Source organism: Callithrix jacchus, chromosome 1 (assembly GCF_049354715.1).
Source record: "Callithrix jacchus isolate 240 chromosome 1, calJac240_pri, whole genome shotgun sequence".
NCBI lineage: Eukaryota > Metazoa > Chordata > Mammalia > Primates > Cebidae > Callithrix > Callithrix jacchus.
Window position 1 is genome coordinate 77885099 of NC_133502.1, and position 18365 is coordinate 77903463.

Genomic DNA, 18365 nt, shown 5'->3' on the forward strand with positions numbered 1-18365 from the left:
CATTCTCCACTCCCAGGAAAATAGCCAGTTGTGCCAGGACTGTTTACTGAATAAACTTTTGCAGTTTTGTAGCTTTGTTAATTTCTCTATGGATAGCTTCTTTTTTCTCTTAACATGTGTGATTCTTGCTATTAATTTTTTTGTCATATGTTGCAAATATTTTCTCCTCACCTCTCAATTATCTTTTAACTTTGTGGCATGTTGTTTCTACTTTGTCGTAGTTACATCTGTCTTTCCCATATATGCTTTGCTTTGTGTATTTTGGTCCCATAGAAGATCATAAATATGCCACCCTGTATCTTTTGTAATAGCTTTATACTTTCTTTTTTTTTTTTTTTTTTTTTTTTTTTTGAGACAGAGTCTCGCTCTTATTGCCCATGCTGGAGTGCAATGGCACAATCTTGGCTCATTGCAACCTCCGCCTCCAGGGTTCAAGTGATTCTCCTGCCTCAGCCTCCTGAGCAGCTGGGATTACAGGCGCCCACTACCACACCCAGCTAATTTTTTATATTTTTAGTAAAGACAGGGTTTCAGTATGTTGGTCAGGCTAATCTCGAACTCCTGACCTCAGGTGATCCACCCGCCTCTGCCTCCCAAAGTGCTGGGATTGCAGGCGTGAGCCACCACGGCTGGCCAACTTTATACTTTAAACACTTTCTAACTTCTATGATCCATCTGGAATCTACTTTAGGGTCAACGCTTATTTATTTTTCCAAATGATTAGCTAATTATCCTCATACCAGTCATTCTTTCCCACTGATTTGAAAAAGCTTGACTTCTTTTTTTGAGACAGAGTCCCACTCTGTCACCAGGCTGGAGTGCAGTGGCATGATCTTGGCTCACTGCAACCTTCTTCTTCTGGATTCAAGTGATTCTTCTGCCTCAGCCTCCTGAGTAGCTGAGACTACAGGCATGCACCACCACGTCCAGCTTATTTTTCTATTTTTAATAGAGAGCATGTTTCACCATGTAGGCCAGCATGGTCTCGATCTCCTAACCTCGTGATCTGCATGCCTTGACCTCCCAAAGTGCTGGGATTACAGGAATGAGCCACCGTGTCTGGCCATCTTGTTATCTTTTTAAAATGCACCTATTGACATGGCCTTATTACTTTTCTTCTTCTGATGTGTTAATGGGTCCACCTCCCAGTTGCAGGAGCCCATCTGCCTAAAGTGCAATTGGAGCTACCTCCTCCATGAATGGTCCCAGGCTCCCAGTAGGGCTGGAGCTGCAGAGTGTACTCTTCAGGAATCCTAGAAAACAGAAAGAACAGATTTCTCCTGAGACTGATGCCACCATTTAAACTGGAAAGGCAGTCAGTCAGGAGGGAATGAGAAACCAAGAGGAAGGCCTTCTCCGATCACTCAGGCAGAGCCCAGCAGATGGGCTTTGTGGACCCCACCTGTGGAAGGGTCACCAAGGCATCATTCCACCAATGCCCTCAAACTGTTGATGAGTAGTTTCTGAGAATGAAACAGGAGTCCCAGCCTCTCCCCTAGTTCCCTGTTCTTGGGTTTGACATGCAGGGACCCACAGTCTCAGCTTTAAGAAGAACATGCATGGAGGGCAAATCGATCTTTTCCTGAGCATCTACCATGTGCACCGAATAATTGAGGCCAAGATTGAAGGTGCTGCCTCTCAGCTCTGCTTCCAGCAAGACCGTCTCCTTCTAATCTTGAGACTGCAGGTGGCAAACACACTCAATGGAGTATTCAAAAGATATTTCAAAGTGAGGATTTCTGTTTGGATCTATGGGCTATAAGTTTTAGATGAAGTGACTAGGAAAGCATTAAGAGCTCATTGATTAGAATCAGAATTCTTCCCAGAACAAAGAAAATCTTTGTTCCTTTTTGGGAAGGTGAAAAAAATTTGATTACGTAATAAGATTTTGCTGCTTCTGCTAAAGCTTCCAAGCCATGCTGGACTTAGGAACGATGCCGCCTACAGAATGACAGCCAAGTTGCAATGTGCCTGTGGGTTGCATGCCCCACCCGGCCCAAGCTAAAGTGGGAAAGGACAGCCTTGCTTCCTCCAGGGCCTTGCCTGGTCCCATCCACACAATGCCTTCCTTTAACCTAATGAATTACTGCCATGGATTTCTCCATGCTGAATCATTCTTGAATTTCTAGGTTAAGCCTGATTTTATCCTGATGCATCTTTGTTTTAAATACTTCTGGATTTGATTTGTCAATCATTCAGGAATGTCTTTCTTAGCTTCCAAGTCCACAGATATTCAGAGCAATTCTTCCTAAAATGAAATGGGATTGCAGATGCATAAGCCATCGCTTCCCCAATCTTACCATAATTTGGACAAGTGATAAGTCATTTAACCAGTGTACACCAGTTAGTCCCTAGAATAGATTGAAACATTTCCCCAGAAACTGAAAATGCAAGGTTAAGAGGTTGTGAAAAGTAGTTGATTTCTAAATATTGACCCTATTTAGTTTCTGGCTTTGACAATAAGTGACCCCATTTTCCATTCAAACTGTGATTGGTCATCCAAGTTATAGACTCCTAAGATAAGCTGAATCAAAAATTTCAGAATTTAACTGCCATGAGATTTCTGACTCGAGTTTATCCGAAATCAGACACAAATACTCTTCTAAGACATTAATGTGTGTGAGGAAGGAAATTTATCACTACAGGATAAGACACTAGGTTCAGATTTCAAGTCAACTGAGACAAATTCTTAACTAATCTATGTACTCTTTGCCCCTAAGCCTACAGCCGCCAATTATGTGAGTTGACAATTATAACCATATTTGCTGCTGTTTCTGACAGAAGACAAGCCAAAGTCCCTCTTTCCACATGTGGGTTTTTATTTCTAGCCCCTCACATGGGCCACAGAATTGCCTGTGGCTTCCAAATCTTCATAAGCAGTTTGCTGTTGCTCTTCTGTATGTGATTAGGTGGATTTGCCCTTAGGATTCTCATCACTATCATCTCTGTTTATCACTCCTTTAGGGTCTTTAAACAAGGTGCAAGACAAAGAGAAGAGAGCATGTGGGGTCAAACCCACTAGCTGCATGCCTGGGTTTTCTGCACGCAGGTCAGATATTCCTGTACATCCTCTGGGGACCCCAGAATGAGGGGGACTCGCTGGTGAATTGCCTCAGGCTTTACGTCCAGTACTGGCTGGGTCCCTGTGGTCGCCAAGCCTCCTGCCTGCTCAATGATGTAAGCCACAGGATTGCATTCATACAGGAGCCGGAGCTGTGGAGGAACAGAGGCAGGTGAGTAAACTCTGCAAGAGGCCAATGTCCTGAGCCACGCCCCTAAAGCTAGGGGAGGAATTTGCATGGCTGAGCTTCCATCTGGCTCGCATGAGGCACCATGCACCTCACAAGAGTGGGCCTCAGCTTGAGAGCCTGCAGCAGGCCAGATGCATCAGATGGCACTCATCCAGGAGCCTTGGGGGCCCCAAGATAGCTGAGCCATTTATCTACCCATCTTGTCCCTGTGCTTATGAGAGACTTGCCTCTTGACTTGGAGATAGGAGATCTAGGCACCTATTTCTTGGTTCAACAATGAGGTAAACTGAGGCTGCAGGCCTGGGTAGAAGCCTTTATATGTGAGACCTCAAGGCTGGTAAGGAGTCAAGCTTGGATGGGGCAGTAAGATCACCTTGAGCATGCCACAGTGGCTGGAATTGTGTGGAGGAACTCCACATCTTAAGCTTTGACATTGCTAGTTTGTTGGGGTTTCAATGGTCTTGTCTTTTGCCCCTTAGACTAAGTGAAATCCCATCATTTGCACTCCCATAGCACTGTATGTCCCCTCTGGTACCACTCATCACACTGAGGCCTCTTTAATGCCTGGCTTCCTCCATAGGCTGCTGTCTATCCTAGTTGGTCCCTGTACTATCTCAATTCTCAGTAGTGTCTGACACGAAGAAAGTGTGTTGGCTCGTGCCTTTAATCTCAGCATTTTGGGAGGCTGAGGCAGGAGGATTGCTTGAGTCCAGGAATTTGAGACCAGCCTGGGCAACGTAGTGAGACTCCATCTCTAATGGAAATTTAAAAATTAACCAGGTATGGTAGTGCATGCCTGTGATCCCAGCTATTCAGGAAGCTGAAGTGGGAAGATCAACTGAGCCCGGGAGTTCAAGGCTCAGTTGCTGTTGCTCTTCTGTATGTGATTACATAAGCTGTGATTATACCACTGCCCTCCAGTCTGTGGGACAGAGCGGGACCTTGTCTCAAAAAAAAAGTGTCCAAGCAAGGCCACTGTGTTTACTACATGAGGGGTCCCAGAAATCAGCTTGAATCCTACTTGTTAGTCTCTGCAAAAGACCCAGGGCTGAGCCTGTTCAGAGGAAGGAAGGCCTTCTCTAACCCTCCCGCAGACAACGGAGAACTGGCAGGAGGCTCCCTGTGTCCTGTGAGTATACGGTGAATTGAAGTGAATGGGGTTGGATTGAATGGACTTTTCAGGTTTATTTCTATGATGTTGTCATGACCCGCAGGCCTGATACATGATACACATCCCATCACATTAGAATCAGGGTGTGGTTCCGGCTGGAGGCACTGCTGCTGTGCATGTCTCCTTCTCCTTTCCCCCATTGGTACAACCTGTGTAACTTCCCAAAAAGTTCATTTTCTATTATCAGCTTACAAAATGGTCGACCCAGCTGTGTGCAACCTTTCCTCATCATTCTTTCCTTCCAGTCCATTTTGGTGGTATGTTTAAACTACTTTGAGAAACAATCATATATTATGGTAAAACTTTTCTATTATATATTTATATATTATTGTATTATATCACATTATATCATATTTTTTCTATTATATATATTAAGGAGAGGAACATAATATCTTTGGTCTAGGCTGGAGATCCAGACATTCAGGAGAAAGTAGGTGAAGACTCTTGGCGGTATTTCCTGCCATTTTGGTCAGATAGTGTAAGGTGCCCTCACCCAGACCTCTGGCTCTTGAAGTAGTGGGTGCCCAGCAGGGTGTACAAAAGCTGTCGTGCATGCAGGCTGTATGCGGGTGGTTCATTCTGTCCTTCATCACCCACAGGAGGGACGCTGGGGATCAGGCTGTCCTGGACAGTCTAGCCAGGGAGACACCCACCTTGGCAGCTTGTAGCACTCAGCATTTTTCTCCCCCTTTATGGAAAGGGGGATTTGGGGCATCAGACAATAAAGTCTCAGATTGTAATCAATTACCCTGTTGATTCAAGTACTTTAACCAAAAAAGCTCAGTATTGGTACATATGTGCTTGTCTTGGAACCAAGTTATTTTTGCCATGACCTCAGATTTTTCTGTTGTAGGAAATTTAATACCAAAATGTGCAGGACTTCGTGGAACCTTGGCTGGCAGGCCATGTGACCTATATTCTCTCTGCAATTAAATCTACACAGCTATACAGATGCAGGCACACAGGATGGGAGTGTGCACATACACACACAGACACACACACACAGATGTTGTAACAGAACTCTCCATATGGGTGTTAGTTACGTGCAGCGAACAGACATCTATCTATGGAGCAACATGTGCTTACAGGACATGCACATGTGATCCCATGTGGGTATTTCTGACTCATTTATGATCATTTGAATAATCAGTAATAATCCATCTTCATGTTCTCCCTGATGTAACTGAGTACATGACTAGAGTGGTTCTATCTAAGAATTTCCACGTCTTCCACTTGTCTCACTTAGTATGATAGTCCTCCATAGTGCTTTGCTTTCCTTCAGCACCTCTGCTGCAGGCTTATCAGTGTTCTTTGTTCAGTGGGTGAATACACTTGGGCTAACCACTCACATGAAGAGAAACACCTGATATACCAGCCTATGAAAATCTTCTCTCTGGCCTCACGTGCTGTGTTAGATCTCTTAGCATGGCTTCGAATCTAAGCATTCCAACAATTCAAATCTCAAGGCGACTCTGCATGACAGAAAAATGTGTGGCTGACTGTCGGTATGTCAGAGAAAACAGAGCTCTTTATTTGATTTCACTACTTACCTATGATTTCTGTGATTGGCTAAAAATCAGATGCATTTTTATGGGAGGTTCTACTCAAGATAGCTGGATCATATGGTTCTTGATTGATAATACAAGTATTTTCAGTTTTGCATCATTAAATTGCAATCAGACCTTCCAAGAACTACCTTTCCAGATATATTGGCTGAGTTCTGAGTAGAAGTTCTTATTCTGAGGACTGGAAATTCTCTAGGGGATACATGGGTGGACTCATGGTATCAGTGAACCCCCTCAACATATAATGTGTATGTTTACATGCATTTGTTCTTGGAAGTATGTTGATAAGTTTTATTAGGTGCCCCGTGGGGGTCCATGATCACAAATCAGCTGGTGCTGAAGCTAAAAGTCAGGTACACCCTGTGGAAAGTCAGACACACAGCCAGCTCATGGTGAATGGTGGGTGTAGGGCCAGAGGGTGGAAGACCAGTGAGAATCACCAGTCACATAACGTCAGCCTGTCAACCTTCTCCTTCTCAAAACCTCCCACAGCCTGGAGACTCAAGGGAAATAGAGCTCATTTTTCCTCCCCTGCCCATCTCCACACAGACATGCCACAGAGCAGTGCAGTAGCCAGACAGTAGGAGTAGTTCCCCCTCCTCCCTGACAGCCAGTCGACAAGGGAGAATTACCTTGCCCTTAGGGCTCTTCTGGTTGGCTGGGTACAGGAAGATTCCTCCATAGACCAGGGTGCGGTGCACGTCAGCCACCATGGAGCCTACATACCTGGCCCCATAGGGAGCACTGCCATCCTAGAAGACAGAAAGAGAAGAGACAAGATCCAGTGGCTTTCAGGATTAACCAGCACCTATTCACGGTCAGAAGTCCAGTTGATGTGACCTCTGCATTTCTGATCCCCTATCCTCTACCCACTAGTGCAGGAATTGAAAAGATTATGTAATTGTGCATTTCATTCATTATGAGCTCCTCAAACCTCATCGTGTTACTGGACTTACTAAACATAGGACTGCCTAAAGTATGAGACAATATCCTGTAGCAATCTTTAAAAAGCAGCTAAACAAACAAAAAGAAAGAAAAAGGAAGTCACCCATCCACATGCAATGCCACCTATGGGCTCAAAATAAAGGGATGGAAGCCAAGCATATAGAAAACAGAAAAAAAGCAGGGGCTGCAATCCTAATTTCAGACAAAACAGACTTTAAACCAACAAAGTTCAGAAAAGACAAAGAAGGACATTACATCATGGTAAAGGGCTCAATTCGACAAGAAGACTAACTATCCTAAATAATATCCACCCAACACCAGGGCACCCAGATTCATAAAGCAAAGCCTCAGAGACCTTCAAGAAGACCTTGACTCCCACAAAATAATAGTGGGAGACTTCAACACCTCACTGGCAGTAATCGCTGAAGCAGAAAATTAACAAAGATATTCAAGACCTCAAATCAACACTAGACCAAATGGATCTGTTAGACATCTATAAAACTCTCCACCCAAAACCCGCAAATTATACAATCTTCTCATCACCACACAGCACATACACTAAAATTGAACACACAAGCAGATGTGAAACAATCCTCAGCAAATGCAAAAGAACGAAACTCATACCAACCACTCTCAAACCACAGCTCAATAAAAATAGAAGAATAAGAAAATCACTCAAACCATACAATTACATAAAAATTAAACAACTTGCTCCTGAATGACTTTTGGGTAAATAATGAAATTAAGGCAGAAATCAAGAGATTTTTTTGAAACTAATGAGAACAAAGATAAAATAACCAAATTTCTGGGACACAGGTAAGGCAGTGTTAAGAGGGAAATTTATAGCACTAATTGCCCATATCAACAAGTCAAAAATATCTCAAATTAACAACCTAACAGCACAACAAAAAGAACTAGAGAAGTAAGAGCAAACCAGCCTCAAAGCTAGCAAAAGACAGGAAATAATCAAAATCAGAGCTGAACTGAAGGAGATTGAGACATACACACACACACACACACACACACACACACACAATTCATTGCTGCATGCATGGCTCATGGCTGTAATCCCAGCATTTTGGGAGGCGGAGGATCACCTGAGGTCAGGAGTTCAAGACTAGCCTGGCCAACATGGTTTAACCCCATCTCTACTAAAAATAAAAAGAAAATAGCTAGGTATGATGGCAGATGCCTGTAATTCCAGCTACTTGGATGCTGAGGCAGGAGAATCACTTGAACCTGAGAGATAGAGGTTGCAGTGAGCCAAAATCACGCCATTGCACTCCAGCCTAGGTGACAGAGCAAAAGTCCATCTCAAAAAAAAAAATTCAAAAAAATCAATGAACCGAGGAGTTTGTTTTTTGAAAAAAATAAGAACTAATAAGATAGATAGACTGGTCACTAGACTAATAAAGAAGAATAGAGGGAAGATCCAAATAAATTCAACTAGAAATAACAAAGGGGATATTACCACCAACCCCACAGAAATACAAACCATCAGAGACTACTGTGAACACCTCTATGTACACGAACTAGAAAATCTAGAGGAAATGGATAAATTCCTGGAAACATACATTCACTTAAGACAGCCAGGAAGAAACTGAATCCCTGCACAGACCAATAACAAACTCCAAAATTAAATCAGTAAAAATTGTCTGATAATAAAAATAACCCAAAAAAGCCATGACCAGAGAGATTCACAGCCGAATTCTACCAGATATACAAAAAAGAGCTGGTATCATTTCCACTGAAACTGTTCCAAAAATTTGAACTCCACAACTCATTCTACAAGGCAAACATCATCCTGATACCAAAACCTGGCAGACACACAACTAAAAAATATTCAGGCCAATACCCTTGATGAATATTGATGCAAAAATCCTCATTAAAACCCATAGCATCAGTGCACATAAAGCTTATCTGCCATAATCAAGCAGTCTTTATTCCTGGGATGAAAGATCGGTTCAACATATGCAAACCAATAAATGTGATTCATCACATAAAATGAACCAGAGACAAAAGCCACTTGATTTTTTCAATAGATGGAAAAAAGGCTTTCAATAAAATTCAATACCTCTTCATGTTAAAAACTCTCAACAAACTAGATATTGAATGAACATACCTCAAAATAATAAGAGCCATCTATGACAAACCTGCAGCCTACATTATACTGAATGGGCAAAAGCTGGAAGCACTCCCTTAAAAACTGGCACAAGACAAGGATGCCCTCTCTGACCACTCCTATTTAACATGGTATTGGAAATTCTGGCCAGGGCAATCAGGCAACAGAGGTAAATAAAGAGCATCCAAATAGGAAGATAGGAAGTCAAACTATCCCTCTTTGCAGATGACATGATTTTATATCTAGAAAAGCCCATAGTATTGGTCCGAAATCTCGTTAAGCTGATAACAACTTCAAGAGAATTCAAGACACAAAATCAACATACGAAAAATCATTAGCATCCCTATACACCAAAAACAGCCAGGCCAAGAGCCAGATCAGGAACATAATCCCTTTCAGAATTGCCACAAAAATAATAAAATGCCTAGGAATAGAGCTAGCCAGGGAGGTGAAAAATATCTACAATGAGAACTACAAAACATTGCTCAACGAAATCAGAGATGACACAAACAAATGGAAAAAATTCCATGCTCATGGATATAAACTGTCAATATTGTTAAAATGGCCATACTACCCAAAACAATTTACAGATTCCATGCTATTCCTATCAAACTACCAATGACATTTTTCACAGAACTAGAAAAAACTATTTTAAAATACATATGGAACCATAAAGAGACAGACTAAGCAAAAAGAACTAAGCTGGAGGCATCACATTACTTGATTTCAAGCTATAATACAGGGTTACAATAACCAAAACAGCATGGCACTGCTACAAAAACAGACAAATAGACCAATGGAGCAGAATAGAGGATCCAGAAATAAGGCCACACACTTACTTCTGACCATTTGACCTTTGTTTTTGACAAAGCTGACAAAAACTAGCAATGGGGACACGACTTCCTATTCAATAAATGGTGCTGGGGTGACTAGCCAGCCATATGCAGAAGGTTAAAACGGGACCACTTTCTTACACCATATACAAAAATTAACTCAAGATGTATTAAAGGCCTAATGTGAAACCCACAACTACAAAAACCCTGAAGACAACCTAGGCAATACCATCCTGGATGTAGGCATGAGCAAAGATTTCATAACAAAGATGCCAAAAGCAATTACAACAAAAGCAAAAATTGCTAAATGGGATTTAATTAAACTAAAGAGCTTCTGCACAGCAAAAAAAACTGTCAATAGAGTAAACAGACACCCCACAGAATGGGAGAACATTTCTGCAAACAATACATCTGAGAAAGGTCTAACTCTATAAGGAGCTTAAATACACAAGAAAAAACAATTAAAAAGTGGGCAAAGGACATGAACAGATACTTTTCAAAAGAAACTAAAAAGCATATTTGAAAAGCTCAATATCGGCCAGGTGCAGTGGCTCATAACTGTAATCCCAGCATTTTGGGAGGCCGAGGCTGGCAGATCATGAGGTCTGGAGTTCAAGACCAGACAGGCCAACATGGTGAAACGCCGTCTCTACTAAAAAATAAAAAAATTAGCTGGGCATGGTGGCTTGTGCCTATAATCCCAGCTACTTCGGAGGCTGAGGTAGCAGAATTGCTTGAACTGGGGCCCGGGAGGCAGAGGTTGCAGTGAGCTGAGATTGCACCACTGCACTCCAGCCTGGGGCTACAGAGTGAGACTCCATCTTAAAAAAAAAAAAAGCTCTGATCATTAGAGAAATGCAAATCAAAACTACAATGAGACACCATCTCATACCAGTCAGAATGGTGATTACTAAAAAATCAAAATACAACAGATGCTGGCAAGGTTGCAGAAAAAGGGGAGTGTAAATGCATTGTTTGTGGGAGTGTAAATCAGTTCAACCATTGTGGAAAGCAGTGTAGTGATCTCACAAACAGCTAAAAACAGCCATCCCAGTACAGGTATATACCCAAAGAAATATAAATCATTCTATTGTAAAGACACATGCGCGTGTATGTTCACTGCAGCACTATTCACAATAGCAAAGAGATGGAATCAACCTAAATTCCCATCAGTGATAGACTGGATGAAGAAAATGTGCTGCATATGCACAATGGAATACTATGCAGCCATTAAAAAGAATGAGATCATGTTTTTGCAGGAACATGGGTGGAGCTAGAGGCCTAATTATCTTATGTAAACTAACACAGGAATAGGGAACCAAATGCTACATGTTCTCATTTATAAGTAGAAGCTAAATGATGAGAACACATGGACACAAAGAGGGAAACAACAGACACTGGGGCCTACTTGAGGGTGGAGGGTGGAAAGAGGGAGGGGAGCAGAAAAGATAAGCATTGGATACTAGGCTTAGTACCTGGGAGACAAAACCATCTGTACAACAAACCCCCACGACACAAGTTTACTTCATAACAAACCTGCACAACTAACACTGAATCTAAAATAAAAGTTTAAAAAATAAAAAATAATTACACCTGTGTCAGAGGACTATGTTCTAGTGTTCTAAACCACTGTAAGATGACTATAGTTATCAATAATATATGACATATTTTCAAGGAGCTAGAAGGAGGATCTTGAATGTTTCCAACACAAAGAAATGATAAATGTTTAAGATGATGGATTTGCTAATTACACTGTTCTGATCACTGTACATTACACATAATGAAACATCACTATGTACCCCGTAAATACATATAATTATTATATATCAACTGAAAATAAAATAATGGACGTGACATGGTGGCTCATGCCCATAATCCCAGCATTTTGGATCACCTGAGGTCAGGCATTTGAGACCAGCCTGGCCAACATGATGAAACCTGGTCTCTACTAAAAATACAAAAAATTAGCCAGGCATGGTGGCGGGAGCCTGTAATCCCAGCTACTTGGGAGGCTGACTCAGGAGAATCCTTGAACCCGGGAAGCAGAGATTGCCGTGAGCCAAGATCGCACCATTGCACTTCAGTCTGAGCAACAAGAGCAAAAATCCATCTCGAAATAAAAATAAATAAATATATAAATAAAACGAAAATAAATAAATAAAATGACATTTTTAATGATTAGTCACCTCGTTCATAATTCATGGTCACCATCTTTTTAAGCAACTCCAATTTTATAGCTCACATTTCTCACTGCACCAACAGGTGGAGTTTGTGAAAAATGTAAGGAAATATTACTGCTAATTAGGCAAGCCAAATGCTCTAACAATTGTCAAAAACAAAAATGAAACAAATTACCAGACCCCTGAGGCAGTGTTTTCTCATTCATTTCCTCCCTCCGTCCTCCCCACCACAATAAGCAGATTCCTGAGACCAGCCTGATTCGTCTTCCTCTTCCCTCCCAGATATGGACTTGGGTGCTCTATAGCGGACTTCTGTCCTGTACACACCTAGCAGGTGCACAGCTCATACAGCAGGAAGAGGAACTGGCAAAAACTCCGCAGCCAGCAGGGAGGCGCTGTCTCCCTCCAGGTTAGGCAGCCCTGAGCCACACCCCTGGTGTGTAGGAGTGAGGATTCTTCCCCACTTGATTGTTTCCAAGCAGGCTCATGTTGTGGTTAAGGGCATGGCTTGACAGCCAGAATGCTTGGGTTTGAATCCCGGCTCAGGCACTCACCTTGGATAAGAAATGGAACCCCTCTGTGCCTCAGCTTCCCCATCTGTACCTGCCTCCAACAGTTGTTATGAGATAAAAGGAGCTTTTACACATAAAACACTAGAGTAGGGCTTAGCACAATGTCAGCTATTCTCATTATCACCTTGAAACATCTCCAAATAGTAATTACAATGAACATCATTATATTCTATCGTCTTCTAGTTGCGGCTGTGAAACCACATTTTAGGCAAAATTTACCAAGTCTTCTGCTATTTTAGTTACCACTTTATCAGACCCAAGATGAAACACCTTGGCGTGACTTAACAGTGAAGTGAAGAAGTGAAGTTCCAGAATTCTGTTTTACCAGAAATCCTACTTCTAGAAATACCTTCATACCTTTTTTTCTTTCCTTCTTTCTTACTTTGAGACACTGTCTTGTTGCCCAATCTCGTTCACTGTAACTTCCCCTTCTTTTCAGATTCAAGTGATTTTTGTGCCTTGGCCTCCCGAGTAGCTGCTATTACAGGCACCCTCCAACCACACCCAGCTAATTGTGTGTGTGTGTGTGTGTGTGTGTGTGTGTGTGTGTTGCTAGAGTGCAGTGGTGAGATCTCGGCCCACCGCAGCCTCCTGGGTTCAAGCAATTCTCTGGCCTCAGCCTCCTGAGTAGCTGGGACTACAGGCACGTGCCACCATGTCCAGCTAATTTTCATATTTTTAGTAGAGACGGGGTTTCACCATGTTGGCCAGGATAATCTTGATCTCCTGGCTTCACGATCTGCCCGTCTCGGCCTCCCAAAGTGCTGGGATTACAGGCGTGAGCCACTGCGCCTGGCCAATTTTCGTATTTTTAGTAGAGGCAGTGTTTCTCCATGTTGGCCAGGCTGTTCTCAAACTCGTGACCCTCAAGTGATCCTCCCGCCTCAGTCTCCCAAAGTGCTGGGATTCCAGGCATGAGCCACCATGCCCGGCCTTAATTCTAGGAATGCCTTCTTTTTCTTTTTTTGAGACGGAGTCTCACTCTGTCGCCAGGCTGGAGTGCAGTGGTGCAATCTCGGCTCACTGCAACCTCCGCCTCCTGGGTTCAAGAGATTCTATCACCTCAGCCTCCCGAGTAGCTGGGACCACAGGCACGTGCCACCACGCCCGGCCATTTTTTGTATTTTTAGTAGAGACGGGATTTCATCATGTTGGCCAGGATGATGTTCTCTTGATCTCGTGACCCGCCCACCTCAGTCTCCCAAAGTGCTGGGATTACAGGCATCTAGGAATGCCTTCTAAGGGAATTTTCAGATCAGCAAAGACAAGGTACAAAGAGGTTTACTGCAGCATCATTTACGGAGTGAAAAGCTGGACACAGCCTAAGTGTGGAACAATCTGAGAATGATTAACTATGTTATGGTACAGCAATGTGCTTTTGAAGAATTTTTGCTGACTAGGACACACTCATAAAATAAGTAGAAAAGCAGGTTTTAAGGCCGGGCGCGGTGCCTCACGCCTATAATCCCAGCACTTTGGGAGGCCGAGGCGGGTGGATCACGAGGTCGAGACATCAAGACCATCCTGGTCAACATGGTGAAACCCCAACTCTACTAAAAATATAAAAAATTAGCTGGGCATGGTGGGGTGAGCCTATAGTCTCAGCTACTTGGGAGGCTGAGACAGGAGAATTGCCTGAACCCAGGAGGTTGCGGTGAGCCGAGATTGCGCCATTGCACTCCAGCCTGGGTAACGAGAGTGAAACTCTGTCTCAAAAAAGAAAAAGAAAAGCAGGTTTAAAAACTGTTTCCAGGCCAGGCGCAGTGGCTCACACCTGTAATCCCAGCACTTTGGGAAGCCTAGGTGGGTGGATCACGAGGTCAAGAGATCTAGACCACCCTGGTCAACATGGTGAAACCTCGTCTCTACTAAAATTATAAAAAATTAGCTGGGCATGGTGGCACACGCCTATAGTCCCAGCTACTCAGGAGGCTGAGGCAGGAGAATTGCCTGAACCCAGTAGGCAGAGGTTGCGGTGAGCCGAGATTGCACCATTGCACTCCAGCCTGAGTAACAAGAACAAAACTCCATCTCAAAAAAAAAAAAAAAAAGTTTCCAATTGAATCACATTTGGTAGCTGTGTAAGCACACTTGCAGAAAACAAACTCAGAGAAGTGTATTGAGATGTTCACAGTGGGTTTGAGGATGGGGTGTCTTACATGTGGATTTTGTTTACATTTTCTGGGTTTTGGTGTCTTCTATGTGATGTGTTATCCAGGAACACAAAATTTTTATATTTGGGGAAAACATTAAGCCATAAAATCAAAACATTTTAATACAGAAAGAATCTTTCAGCAGACACACAGTGAACTATCAGGAACTAGAGATGGAACCCATATTCCTAAGCTCCTGGTTTTTTCATCCAGAAGGACTCAACGTAACAGAGAGAGATGTTTCTACTCTTCAACTTACCTTTGCTCTATAAACTAAAGCTGTGAGAAATTTCTCAGTTATAGATAGATAGGTAGGAAGATAGAACAACAGATAGATAGATAGATAGATAGATAGATAGATAGATAGATAGATAGATGATATAGATAGATAGATATTAGATAGATGATAGAGATGGCTAGATAGATATTAGTTAGATGATAGATGATAGAGATAGATTAGATAGATGATAGATATTAGATGATAGAGATAGATGATAGATATTGGATGACAGAGAGATATTAGATAGATGATAGAGATAGATATTAGATAGATGATAGATATTAGATAGATGATAGAGATAGATATTAGATAGATGAGAGATATTAGATAGATGATAGAGATAGATTAGATAGATACATAGATGATAATAGGTGAGAGGGAGGGAGGGAAGGAGGGAGGGATAACTTAGATGATTGTAACTTGGGGGAGGAGAGCAAGGGCCTCTGAAGGTGTGGGATAAAACTTGGCCTTGACTAATTATACGCATTCATTTCTACAACATTGGGGAGAGTCATCTTTGGCCCACATCTGCTTATTATGAAAGTGTTCTGAGAAAGTTGGCCATGGTTTTAGCAGAAAAAGCCCAGGAACCTTCAGCAGAAAGTTCTCCACCACAGCAATGCTCCTGCTTAATCTTCCCATCAAACAATGGCAATTTTGCACGTTTTGATGGAAAATTACTACAGTCCTGATTTAGCCTCTTCTGACTTCTTTTTGTTTCCTAATCTTTAAAACCCTTTAAAGAATACCCATTTTTCATCAGCCAATAACAGTAAAAAGCCTGCTTTGTCAGGGTTAAATTCCCAGTGCCTCAGTTCTTTACGGACGGACTAAAGGCCGGTATAAACGGTTACGAAAGCGTCTGAACTCAACAGAGCTTATGTTGAGAAATAAAGATTTTATTTTATGTTTTTAATCTCTTTTAATTTCATTTTTCCATTAACTTTTTGAAGTCTTCTCCCGTAATTATCTCTTTTATAAGCAAATGCAACCGAGTGAGTGAATCTATCGGTTGGAGCTTAGATTAAACAAATGACTTAGAGGATCTGGCCTCAGCTCTGAATTTTGCAAATGTGATTCCTGCCTTCCTTATACAGAATGCGTCCTGGAAAAACTCACATGTAAGGATAAGTACTACCTTAGAAAGTAAATTTTAGCTATATATGATACTGAATTCGTAGGAAGAAAGGCAGAGTCCACCATCTTCATACTGACTACAGCCATCAACAGTGGCACCAACCTCTTTTGGCAAAGCCCCTGAAGCCACCACCCAAACAGGACCCCATGGGGACAGCATTGTCTCTGCCACCCACCTGGCTTTCTTCACTCACCTCAGGGAATTTCTTTTTCTGCACATATGCAGTGGTGGCTGCATCAAAATACTTGGCATAGCCCTCATTCAGGCTGTAAATCTTTCCTTTCTTCTTAATCTTGACATCTTTTTCCACCAGGATAAATTCACCAAGAGCCTAGCAACAGGAAGAGAGATTCCAGGAAGAAGAGAGAAGCCAGGAAACAGAAGCCAACTGCACGATCCCCACAATCCCCACAATCACAGCAGGAGAAGATGGGGACCTGCTGGCAGAGCCAGGGCTTGGCTGTGGTCACTCTGAGCCTGCCCCATGGTGTTTTCACAACTGGTGGGAAGAACAGGGGTCCTATGGAGTCCACACAGGAAGCTCAAGCAGTAATATAGCGAGCAGAAAAACAATTGAAAGGGACGAAGTCCATGGTCTTCTTCCTTTTCCTTTTTACTTTCTACCATCAGCGAGGCTCCTCATTTATGAGCAGCCTGACTGTGTGTGTCTCCCAAGTTCTCACCCATAGATTAATGTTTTCAGGAAGACCAGCCATCAACAGTGAGAGGAAGAAGTACACTGTCATATGAGGGATGCATTTTAACCATTAATTTGCAGTACAGTTATTTTGTTTATGTTACTGATCGACGGTAGAAACCATTCACAGTTTCTGGTATCCCACTCTTATCTGGGGAGAAGAGGAAGTCCTTTTCACCAGAAACTGTGTTCACTCGGCATAAGGAAAATGCTGGTAAAAATCTGAAGGAACCTCAGACATATTAACAAAACTGTCCCCACTCCCTCTGCAGTCCCCCTGTAGCCACCATGGTCAATACCTGCAGGGCAGCTCTCAAATACCCCTTTATCTAGTTCTAGGGACATCAGTCACTAAAAATGTGATCATCTTGTGGCAGATATCACCTTAAATGCTAGTGTCTGTCTAAGTCGCTAGGAGGAAATTCAGAGCCTGGAAATCAGATCCACTTTGGTGAATGTCAAAGATTTTGAGAAAGTGAAAAACTCCACAATTACAGCTCACACCTAGCAGCTAGGCCGGAAGTTTCCCAGGAAACATCAGAGCTATTCCTGGAATACAAAGAGGCAAGGCCACAGAATGACTCCACATAGCAGAGGTGTTGCTATGAGAGGTGACACTGTCTGTCCAAAACAAGACAGTGACAAGGAGACTCAACAACAGAAACAGCTAAACAATCCTCTCCTGCCTAACACGAGTGACAACTGCTTCTATATCAAGGACTCCAATCTCCCTTCCTCCTGGATGAACATTATTAAGGTAACTAGTCATTAATTGCACCCACTTACAGACAATATTCAGTCCAGACTGACCCTCTCTTCCTCAAATCCTCTTTAGGATCACCAAGCAAAACCCCAAGTGCTACAATAAGCCCATCTCAACTCCCTCAACACCCCATGGTTCCTCTGCAGTGCTTGCTAAATCTAACCCTTATTACTACAGGTGCACAAGTGGTCTTTTGTTCATGAACTTTAACTCGCTGCAGGCCTCTGCCACTTTGGAGCAGGCCAGCATTGATTTCTACTCCTGAAAAGTGCCCTGGCTTCCTTTGAAGAATTAACTCTACTCATTGGATGCCAGTCTAGGAAGGCTCATATCTGGGCTTCTTGTAGGCCAAGGTCAGGCATGTGCCTTAGCTTGAAAATGAGACACCCCTCCCTGGGAATTGAAACCCGAGTAAGAGGCACAGCACTGGGGGTGGTGTCCAGGCTGGACTGGCCAGGTTGTGAGACCACTGCTGTGCTTCCTGCTTCCCAGTCCTCTAGTCCTGCCCATTCCCAGCCAAGGTCCTCAACTTTCCCATCAACGCAGTAACTCTTTTCACTTAATTGAGCCGGGATCAATTTTGCTCTTGCTTTTCAGCAAAGACAGCTCATTCTGCATCAGTGGGTGAAAACGCCTTGTGTTGATTCACTCCTAAGGCTGGGGCTGGGGCTCTCAGGCCCCGGGAGTTTTGGTTC

The 18365-nt window shown here is 42.8% G+C and overlaps 1 protein-coding gene across 2 annotated transcripts in view; it reads right to left on the reverse strand.

The window, feature by feature from the left end:
- Nucleotides 1-2801: 2801 nt before the first annotated feature.
- FBP2 (fructose-bisphosphatase 2) overlaps nucleotides 2802-18365 on the reverse strand; it is a 47790-nt gene continuing 32226 nt past the window's right edge. For both annotated transcript variants that reach the window (XM_008993591.5, XM_002742741.6), the window contains exons 5-7: nucleotides 16404-16541; nucleotides 6620-6739; nucleotides 2802-3213 (exon numbers count right to left, since the gene is read on the reverse strand). In XM_008993591.5, the coding sequence (XP_008991839.3) occupies nucleotides 3019-3213; nucleotides 6620-6739; nucleotides 16404-16541 (453 nt within the window). In that variant the 3' untranslated portion in view covers nucleotides 2802-3018. The remainder of the gene's footprint in view (nucleotides 3214-6619; nucleotides 6740-16403; nucleotides 16542-18365) is intronic.